This window comes from Lates calcarifer, linkage group LG16_LG22, assembly GCF_001640805.2.
Source record: "Lates calcarifer isolate ASB-BC8 linkage group LG16_LG22, TLL_Latcal_v3, whole genome shotgun sequence".
Classification (NCBI taxonomy): domain Eukaryota; kingdom Metazoa; phylum Chordata; class Actinopteri; family Centropomidae; genus Lates; species Lates calcarifer.
This window is the reverse complement of record NC_066848.1, coordinates 6852199-6863408: the sequence shown is the minus strand read 5'-3', so window position 1 is coordinate 6863408 and position 11210 is coordinate 6852199. Positions and strand designations below refer to the sequence as shown.

The following is an 11210-nucleotide window of genomic DNA, read 5'->3' as shown; positions in this document are numbered from 1 at the left end:
TTTCTCAATCAGGTTAAGAGAATAAACATGTTTTTGGTAGAAAAAAAAATTAATATCAGCACCTGGAAACGCATCCTGACATTATTTAAGTGTGTTTATGTAAAGCTAACAGTATGTTGTGACATATACAATAAACCTGAGCATGTGATGCATGAATAACGCACAAGAAACCCTTCATTAAAAGTAAACTGCCATGGGTTGTGACCTTTTCTTCCAGCTTTTTCAGAAGTGGCCACTGGAAGTGCTGATCTGATGAATGTCAAGGCACCTCTGACTCACTGCAGGCTGTTTTTGACCATGGGGGTCTCAGAGGAGAAGGGGCCACTATATTAATCTGGCCCTGAGTATGGCAATTGTTACCCTCTCCTTTCATGTGGTGAGGAGGTTGCTGTCAAGAGGGCTGTGTAATTCTGGAGAACTTAAATAGGAGCTCATTCATTGCAGCTCCGGCGTTACAGAAAAGGGAGAAATATAGTTGAATTGGAAAGAATCCATGATATTAAACAGTAGATGGGATTGTGAAGTGCAAGGCGTAATCATGCCAGGCAACAGGCCACAGGAATGCAAAGCACCCCTCAAGCCAAGAGTTAAGTTAGCAGGTGGCCTCTTCTATTCACTGAATGTCAACACTCCTTTTAGATGCAGCCCACATAACATCTGGGCAGGCCAGCCACTGCTTTTAATTAAGTGAAATACAGTCACTCAATGTTCTGCCATGTCAGAGAAAAAAAATGTTATAAAAGTGCGAAGGTGGGGGTGTGCGGAGAAAAAGTGCAACAGTACATATCCTGTGTTCAGTGAAGGTCAACACAGTTGTGTAAATAAATATTAATCCTTAACCTAATCCCTACATTTCCAAGACCATTGAAAATCAGTGCGTAAGTAGAGCACTGCTCTGGAAATAGCATGTTCTCTCACACTTGTCTGGACATTCTTCTTATCCCGAACAAGAAGGAAATATAACAACTCGCTCGGTTTAGTTTATGGTCCCCACTTTGTTTCCAGGGGTGAATCCCATCTCTGAACAGATGGCCCAACATCCAAAATATGAGTGCACAAAATCCAAATGAGCAGAGGTGTGCCATACACATCACATAAATCATGTGATGGATACTATCTTTCCCCCATAATCTGGAAGGGATTGGTTACAAAATAATATACATTTCTCCACTGGCAGCCTCATGATAATCACCCTTTTGGGCTGGCTTTGGAGGTCACAGTGCTGCTTTACAGCTAGCACTGTACCACTTGCATTACCACTCCCCAAGAGCATGTCAACAGGCTCCATGGGTGGACCCCGAGTTTATATCATACTTGTCAAACATTTATAAATCTGAGACGGTAGTCCAGCAACAGCATGTAAAACATCCGCACAGCTCCAAAGAGAAATACACAAGGACAACTTGAATTTAAAAAGGCTAGAGGACTTACAGCTGGAGAAGGAGAAAAAGCTCCAACATAAAACACATTTCTGCATATAGTTGAGGGCAAGAAAAGCCGTAAGGTCAAGTAATGGCAAAGAAAAAAAGATTTTCAAGTGGTACATTTATTAAAATACACAACACTCTACATTAAGATATACTTTCCCCAAAAGAGAACTAGAATTAGCATGAAGCAAAGACGTCTGCAGCTATGACAGAGTTCACAGAGGAACGAGACAATGTTTATGGAAGAGATTTACATTAACATGTTTTTTTTAAAAAGGACATAAATTGTAAAGCATTCATAAGTGAACACTCAACATATTAAGAGTTTCATTCCAAACTGACATAATCCCCTACTGAGAACACACTCGCTTATAAAACACACAAAAAAGCTGGCATGGAAAAGGTGAAACTGTATCAGTGCTGAAAGACGGTGACAGCTTGAAAATAGCTTTGGGCAGTTTGGTTTATATTAAGGAACACTCACTTTTTTCTTTTTTTCCAGTGATCCAATTTGATTTAGAATATTTCCAATAGCCTGTTCAAGTTGTGATGTTAGTGCTAACAGTATCATCTCAACATCTCCCTTATTTATCAAATGAATTTGTGATGCAGGACTTTGTGACATTATTCTAGCACTGAAGAAAAAGCAAATATACTGACCTCCAAGTTTAATTCTAGATAGACCAGTGAGCATTTATAGTTGTCTATTGGAAAGGGAACAACAAGCAGAAGGGGAAGCGACCTTATGTATCATGAAGACTCCAGTGAATAATTTACTCATAAAAGTTATCATACAGATGTAACTAAGAGGGAGTATATGCCAACGGACACAAAAGTTATGAGATAACTGGCGTAAAGAAAAATCATTTTGTCCTAATCATTTAAATATCACAATATTCAGTGCTATTAAAAAAGAGAGAAAATAAATTAGGTAATAAAACTTTATATACATAATACTGTACATCACATCACACCTGCAGCAGATGTGTTTTCCAGCGATTCCCATACCAGATAGCATAAATTAAAGTTAGCCCAGCCACTAATGGCAACCACAAGACCTAACTACCATATTTCTGTATTTCTTGAGGATAACGTTTGAGCTGTCATCAAAGTAAAGTACTGATATTGCGTTGAGCTTGGTTGGGGCACAGCATGGCTTTGGCACATTGTCAGGAAACATTAAATGGACCTATAAATGAGAGCACAGAGTAGGTTTAAAAGAGATGTGACAGCAGTGAGCTTCAAATGAATTATAACTGCAAAAAATATCATGGCAGCTCAAAACGTGATTTTATTGCCATGCACATCTGCAAAACACTCTAAAGAATACTTACCAAGGTTTGTACAATTGCATGATTTGTTGCATTCATGTGTGCATTAAGTGGAAACGCGCATTCACCATCACAATAAAAAGCAGCATAGCCCTCAGGTGCAATGATCCAATCCTTGACAAAAACAAGACAATTTGCTTCTTTTATTTACGACACGGGCTGTGATTTCTTAGTGTCACCATATAATCTGAATAAAAAGAGTTCATCATGTCATGACCATGTGTCAGTTCTGTCAGTGTTTGTGTGTCTTACCTGCCAGCCCAAATCTCTGAAGCTGACGTAAAGTTCATGTTTCTTACAGGCTTGCTTCTGTTCACTGGTGTTATAATCTGAAAATGAAGCCACTATCCATTATATCTCAATATGATCAATCACTTCAAGTGCTAATATATTCACAGCAATGTTATTTCAGTTTAATTTAGTTGGCATGCAGATCAGAGGTGAATGTGGCAATCTGGCCAGTCATTTTGGAGCTTTTCATTGCAGAGACTTAAGTTAGATAGTGTGAGAAATGAATGGACAGTCTGATGCAATGATAGCGTGTGGTCAAAATGTATCCAATTTAGAGATTTAATGTCAGGTAAATAGGGTAAAAGAAATTATAACAGAAAATAAAAAATACATCATAAAAGTGCGCATACCTCCAGTTTTTGGTGCCCTTGATGATTCTTGCTGATTAGTGGATTTATTGCGATTGTGATTCTTTTTTTTCCCACCAGCAGCTCTGACAGAGCGAAGTAACACCCCACTGGCCTTGAAGAAAGCAACCAGGAAAGGCTGTTTGGACTGGGGCCCATTCCTCCCAATGATTCCAGCAGATTTTATGTTGATACTTCGTCCTTTAAAAATCAGCAGGTAAATAAAACTTTCAAAACAAAACCAAAGAAAAACAGGATATTTTATCATTTTATTACTGCTTTCAAGGTGAATCTGAAATCCGACATCTTTACAAATACAAAGAATATGACAATCCATTAATCTTTTTTTGTGGATTTAGGGCTATTTATTGGTGATAAATAAAAAATCAGTGTCAAATATACAAGTCACATTTATCCTGAAGTCAATGAAGATATTAGTTTTTAATCAAATGCAGACATTGTGGATTGTCTCAAAAGATGAACTTCCTGACCCTTTCTAGAGTCCAAGATTCTGAAATAAATCTGGAGAGGTTACAAAGGAAGGAACAAATGTCAAATTCATAGAAAGAAAAACTGAACTTCACTTGCCATCTACAGTCTCCACACAGAGCTGCAGGCCCAAGTTCTGCTGTGGGTTCATCACCCAGTGGTTACTGGTGGCTGTGATGTCAAACACGAGCCAGCCCCCGTCAGACGCCTGGACCTTTTTGGAGTCGAGCAAGAATGTCTCTGCATCTCTGAAGGTAAAGAGAGACAATGAAACGAACATCTGCACTAAATATACCACAGTTAAAATCATACACTCTCAAACAGTCTTTAAAGCACCAGCTTTTTGTCTCTGTGGGTATGTTGGTTTATTTAAGATTATTACTCCTGTTTAGAGTGGTGTCGGTCAAACAGATGGTAAGATGAATGTGGTGACTTTACTGCTGTATTATAAACAAATTACAAAACCTCTGTACCTGATACACTTTGTTAAGCTCTAAAACAAATAAAAACAGCCTCTACCCCTTAATGCTGCATAGCTTTAATGGGACACAAAAAAGAAACCATATGCTTCTTTGAGGGCATTTAGACTGAATCCAAGAGGTCTTAACTGGTTAGACCAGAAGAGATAAACGAGGTATCACTGACTGATCACAAATGGATACAAACGCTGTAGCAGAAGCCAGAATCTGAGTGGCTTTTATTAGTGTCTTCATCTCTTTATCCTTTTGAAACCAAACATTCTTCTCTAAAAAGCCCCTGAGTATTGCGCACTGGTGATTTGGTGTGTAAAAGTAATTGGCTATTTTTGTATGCCAAAAGAAAGAGCACCGCCATTGTTAAGAAGCTGTGACTCGTAATAAACTGCAGGGTTGTGTTTTGAAGCATGCTCCAAGGTTTCAGCTATTTGTTGGGCAAAACTGCTCAGGATTTATTAATCTTGTATCAGCCTTTGTGTATTTTTAACATGAAGCCTGACATAAGGCATCAATCAACCCGAAGTTGAAAAAGCCCCGCTTCGCAATTTGCATTGGATTCCTTTCAAGCAGCAGATCGGATAAGGCCTGTTCAGTTTTTGTGGTTACATGGTGCTGGTCAGAGAGAACCAAGATTTTCCATATGGCCTGAATAGTTCAGGAACTATTTATGTGTTTGTTACAGGTGTAATAAAACTCAACGTCATGTGGAATTCCACACAAGATGAATCCTTATGAGTGACTTACTGTTGAACTTCCTCTTTGAAATGTACAGAATTAAGCTTATCCTGTGATAATTTAGTTTGTGTAGGTAAGAATTCACTATTCCAACAGCCATATCCAAGGGGAATTTTTTTATGACACTCCTTAAGTGTGATTTCTGGATGTGCTGTTCAGACAGAGTTTAACTAAGTGGTTAACACTCAGCCAGGTAAGAACTCTAACCTTTAAACTTTTTTTGTCACTCTTTTGTCTTTTGTCTTTTTATAGTGGAGTGAGATGAGGTCAGGTCGGTGAGTGATTTTAAAATTACCCTAAACTGTAGATTACACATTCCTCTGAGAACTGGCTCTACACATATAAAAAAGGGAAATGTATTCAACATGTTTGTTAGAACTCAACAATTAGCACAGTGTGTTTAGGTGAGAAATAGTGAGTGTAAACATAACTTTGTTTGTCTACAAAAAAAAAAGAACAACTCCACAGGGTACCTTTAACAGCAGCATCTGGAGTTCAAACCTATACTCATAGTAGTGAGGAATACTTAACTTATTTAACACTGACGGTGACCTTTAGTTGACCCTAACAAAATTTCAGCTGAACATGAACTGAGGAAGTTACTGTTAGTAGTATACAGCATACATGGTCACTATTGTGAAATGCTTAAAATACCCAATTAAGTTACTTTAAGGAAACCATAAACTAACAGTACTTTGTGCAAGAGTGAATTTTTTAGAAATGACGGAATGAAAACCCTTGGCTCTGACCATTTTGAGTATACAATGTTGGTATGTTGTCTGATATACTGAAGAAAAACATAAAATAATGTGTATGGCTTTACAAGCGAATAGTACTCATAACTTATGAATTCATTATAACCTTTTAAGTTTAGAAAAACCCAGAGAAAACTGTTTAAAATCACATATTCTGATACTGATTCTCAAATTTCTAGCACTGGGGAAGCACTGTTCTTCTTTGTGAATACTAACTGAAACATACTATTCCCTATAAAAACTTTAACTGAGCAGTCTTCCCCTTTAAGATGGCAGAGTCCATTGACTTGGACCTTTTCAAAGCCCAGGAGGGCCATATCTCCCCTTCAATCACCCACACACATTTTTGGCAAGCAAATGTGGGCCCACTTTTAAGTACACCCTTGTGTATTCAGCTATGTCATGGTTTAAACTTCCGGAATATTGTTAAGACAGGCAGGTGGTGGGCATAACAGTGATCACGGGAACACCCGAGGGAGCCCCCTCCCCCCCCTAATATGGTCCCTCATGGTTTCATCTGGGACACGGCCAGCAGGCTACACAAGACGAGTGATAACTGATGGACCTTCCAAGCTTCATAAGTGGCCAACTTGCTAATGGAGCTCTCTTTATCCTAGAACTATATTTGTAAGGCAGACATGGTGCGAATGAAGGAGAGCAGAGTTGGAGATAGAAGGGCGTTCAGTGTGAGTGGAAAAGTTTCAGCCGTGCAAGACAATAGCTGCTGGAGTATTTGCCTTTAAAAAAAAAAAACAAAAAAAAACTGTGAAATAAGATTACTACAGAAGATCAAACTACAGCTGAAGTAACAGCTATTTCTGTTTTCTTTCAGTCAACTTGCAGTTACAAACAGCTTTGATGCAAGTCCTGAGCCTATATTCTTTTTCTGAGATGTTTGATTCCCCAGGGACTCATTTTCAGATTCATTTTCTCTCAAATGTCAATGATCAGGGTCTGTTGATCCTCAATAAATTATGCCCCTAAAATATCCTGTATACAGTGGTACAAGAAGTATTGAGACCTTTTACTAAAAAAACAGTAGCAGTACAAGTAAAAGGCCAGCATTCATACTTTAACAAAAGTACATAGCAGTAGCAGCAGAATGTATTTTAATTATCAAACGTAGAAGTACTCATGAGGCAAAAGAATGGTCCCTGTATAAGTGTTATATATTACTGCACTAAGATTACTGATGTGCAACTGAAAAAGCATCATATTGATGTTTTAGCTGGTTGAGGTTGAGCAATTTTTAATTACTTTATATATTCTTAGTGGTCTAATCTATAACAGTACAATATTTGTTGTAAGTTGGTCATATGTGTCGAGTGTAATGTGTCATAAGTAACTAGCAACTATATCTGTCAGATTAATGGTGTAATAGTTGGTTTGGTACTTACTTGTTTTGATATTCCTTGATGACTTGATATATGGTAACCTTCAGAGTAATATTTTCGTAGCGGGCATGACTGCGGTCCTTGTAGATCCGAAACTCTGCAGCCGTCACCGCTTCTCCATCTGGGATCTGAGTCAGATCAAAACGGAACTCCTTGTAGTGTCGTCGTTGGTGAGAAAAATCTTTATCTTTCTCCACTGGGAAAGAAAATATTTTGTGATGAATTTCATTTTTACTGGCAGCAAAGCTTACACTGATCAGAAAATATGGCTTCACCTCCTGAACCGCTGTGTGTGTTGCTCAAAAGAGAAAATATGCCGGCATTAACACACAGAAAAATAGTAATTTATTACATCTTCTTTTACATTCCAAGTCCAATCCAAACATTTTGACTACCAACAAAAGCACTTTCCAGTTCATTAAATCAGTCAACTGAATACAGGTAGCAGTTCCCAGACAGGCCCTCTACTGTGTGCCTAACTGCATTCTCTGGCCATGATGAATGGGCTGTCAGTTAAGAAAAACAGGCTGATTTCAATTAAAGACACTTTGGTCTGATCCTCAAGTGAGAGAAAAGACCAGACAGGATTCTTCAACATCATGTGAGCGTCTACTCTGACCTAATTTCTGACCTTATACTGACCTCCTGTAGGTTCCATACAATGAGTCAAGTGTGTTTAATGACCCTTAACCTTTAAAACTAAATATTTCTATTATAATGAGTAATGTGAGATATCTTTTTAGGCCTGAAAAAGTTATTCAGGTTATTTTATATTTTGCTGCATGGAAATGAATAAAAGATATGGACGGTTTGATTTTTCAAAATAAAGTTCCTCAATAAAATTACTTAAATAACCACATCAAGCAGCCTAGTATATCAACATGATCACCTGTTGACTGAAGATACTAAAAAGTGACCGCCAACTGTCTCACACCCCTGCCTGAGGCATGTAGCTGAGCTCAGTGAATTTTCTGACATCCGTGGTGATATCATGCAGTGCACTTCCCTGATATTTTATCGAGGGAGAACGCCTGCGGTTACTTAGCACAAAGAGGTCAGAGGTCAGGTCTGACTTTTACCCACTGAGCGTGTTCCATTATATTAGCCACAGGCAGTAATCTGAAGCAGAAGTACTACTAAGAATGGAGCATGGAGCATTTAAAACAGCTAAAGATTAAATAATAATGACCTCACTCCCTGGTAAGGGCGAGCCGCATGCATTCTTGATGTGTTGCATATTAATTGGATTCAGCTTGTTCTACAAGGACGGTATCCATATTTTGTTAAAAATATTAATAAATGGCTGGTGTGTTACATCTTAACTCTTGTATACAATCTCACTTTAGTGTCAGAATTTTTAAAAAATTGCTTGATTTCTTATTTATTCTTACAGTAGGCATATTAAACTGCATGAGATCCCACATGGACTTTTGTAAAACAGCTGAGGTCAGTAGCTATATTTGAGTGTACTGTAATAAAGACAGAGCCCCATTGAGCACTTCACTGACAGTCACCAGAATGAGAGCAGAGCTTTCAAGGCTGACAGTGTACATGCCCTGGTATAGTGGTAAGTGGAAACAGATGGGCCCAGGCCAAGGTGAGGGATTATACTCCCAAGGAACTCTACACAATTCCACTTTTACATGTTTTGCCATATATTCAAGAAAATAAACTACAGTGCCAATATCATATTAAGTCTGTTTTATGGTGACTTTTTTTTAAATCATTGGTTTAAGATTCTGCAAGGCTGTATCATATTCTACTTTTAAGTAACTTTCCATGTGGTATGCTTGATATTTTAATTCTCATTCAAGAACAATAAATGCAACAAATAGCTCAGATATGGAGAGTAGAACTCCTGCTTTCTCCTAGAGACAGAACCAGGAGAAATACAGGCATCACTCAATATCACTCCCCTTTTAACAACAGGAAATCATTTAGACCAATTTTCTCAAGGTCAGACAGTCATCTGATAAGTTGCTCTGAACTGAAGGGTTAAGGGTCGTGGCTACTGAACAAACACAATCATCATACAGATCAGCTGCATTTTAAATAGAAAGCAGCAAAAACTGATAAGGTCAAAAATTTTAATTGTGTTGAATGCAAAATATTTCACACAAGGCTAAAGCAACTGAACATCTCTGAGGGATAATAACTGATGTCTGAAAATGTACTAAAGATATTTAAATCTAGAAATAAATAAATAAATAGAGTAGGTCAACAACTGCAAACTTAGCTTACACGCTTGTTATAGTTTATAGTTTTTATAGAGCAACGTAGACTAAAGAAAAATCCACATCTCAAGCCACATCTATTTTCACAATAAACGCCATGTGCTATATGTCCATGTGCGGCCTGACTTTTGGGTTTCACCGTGGAATGTCCTTATATTTCCTTGTCTGCAGTGCATTATCTAGAAAATGACATCTAATGTACAGAAGATCAGGCTCTTCACCAAGAAAAGATACAATGATGAGAGAATGAGGTGGAGAGGGGTTTTTGTCAAATGCAAATGAAATCAGGATCGATTGCATCTAATTTGGACTAATCCATTAATCAGTTCTGATTTAATAAGAAAAGATGACAGATGGGACTACTTTAATGTCACTTACCTAAATTGACAAAACTCATGACCATGTCGGCGTCATTGAGAAAGTTGGTGTCCTGCGCTGTGGTGAGCGCGGGGCTGTGGCCTAACAGTGGGGCCGCTCGGTAAGGCTGTGCCACACGGGAGTACCCGGCATTCTGGGGGCTGTAGTAACCTTTCCTGGAGTGCCCTTGAGCCTTGGCACCGAAGTTCTTTCCCGCGCCCTGTGGCACCCCCACCACCTCCTCCTCCTCCACGGCCATTGCGTTGTACAGGTCGAGCATGAAGAGCGGCGCAGAGGACGCCTGCTTCCCGGGAGAGAAGGGCCTCGGACGGTGAGGCAAGCCCAGGATGGAGAGGATCTCTCTCTGGATCTCCCTGCGTTCGTGATTGCGCAACCTCCTGTAAATAAAACTGGAGTGCACATGGTTGTCACTTAACCCGCAATGAGCGCAGGACAGAAAACTCAAGCAGCTCCACGCAAGTCCAAGCACAGCACGGTTCAAAGGTGTAAGCGCTGTCATCTTGACAAATAGCTCACTTTGGGATGTGAGGTTGAACTACATCGCACTCTGTGGGGAAAATAAAGCAATTTATATCTCTGCCAATACGGAATCATAGACTCTCCATATTAGCCACAGGCACCACAACTTTCACGGTGGTAAATGAAGAGGTTTTTTTTGTTTGTTTGTTTTTTTAAAACCAGTAAACCCTTCAACAAATGAGGTATCAGCTTGCAGAAAAGTCGCTGCTACTCTCCTGTGCGCGAGTCTCCTCCAGCAGGACGTACTCCTCCAGGGTCCATCCAAAGTCTGTGCCACACCAACTATTTATGGAGCTGTGACCCCGTCCCTCACCTTACTCCTCTGTGATGAAAAAACACGTAGGTACGCCCATAACGTCGAAGGATAACCCGGAGTTCCCAGTGGATGAAATGTGTTGAACTGTGTCAAAAATGAACAGAGAGGAACTCTCGACTCATGCCCCGGCTCGCATTTTTCTTTTTCTTCTCCCCCCCTTCTTCTTCTTTTCCCTGAGAGAGTGTACTGGGGCTAGTTGCCCTCTGAGTCCATCCCACACTCAACTTTTGTTTTTGCATCCACCTCTAGCGGCCGCAATAAAACTTCAGCCCGGTCCCATGATGAATGTGGCGGCTCAAGAGTGTAAAAGGAGACACTTGAAATCCGAGAGCCCGTCTTAACGAGTGAGAGAATAATGACAGAGCCTTTTAATCACCTCAAGTTATTGAAGTCCGCGTGTTTATAGGAGAGGGCTCCAGCTGCATTCACCGACAACAAGAAGGATCCTGTTTTTCACACTGTATGGGCTTAAACACGAGCTACTGGGATGATGTAAAATATATATATTCTATTAATCT

The 11210-nt window shown here is 39.4% G+C and overlaps 1 protein-coding gene across 1 annotated transcript; it reads right to left on the bottom strand.

Annotated features, from left to right (window-relative positions):
• Nucleotides 1-1526: 1526 nt before the first annotated feature.
• On the bottom strand, nt 1527-10976 carry bmp5 (bone morphogenetic protein 5). The gene is made up of 7 exons (XM_018689912.2): nt 9858-10976; nt 7249-7441; nt 3985-4133; nt 3400-3597; nt 3011-3087; nt 2762-2872; nt 1527-2616 (listed from the first exon to the last, which is right to left on the bottom strand). Exons 1-7 carry the CDS (start codon nt 10354-10356, stop codon nt 2467-2469), a joined length of 1377 nt encoding a protein of 458 aa, XP_018545428.1. The 5' UTR covers nt 10357-10976; the 3' UTR covers nt 1527-2466.
• Nucleotides 10977-11210: the final 234 nt, after the last annotated feature.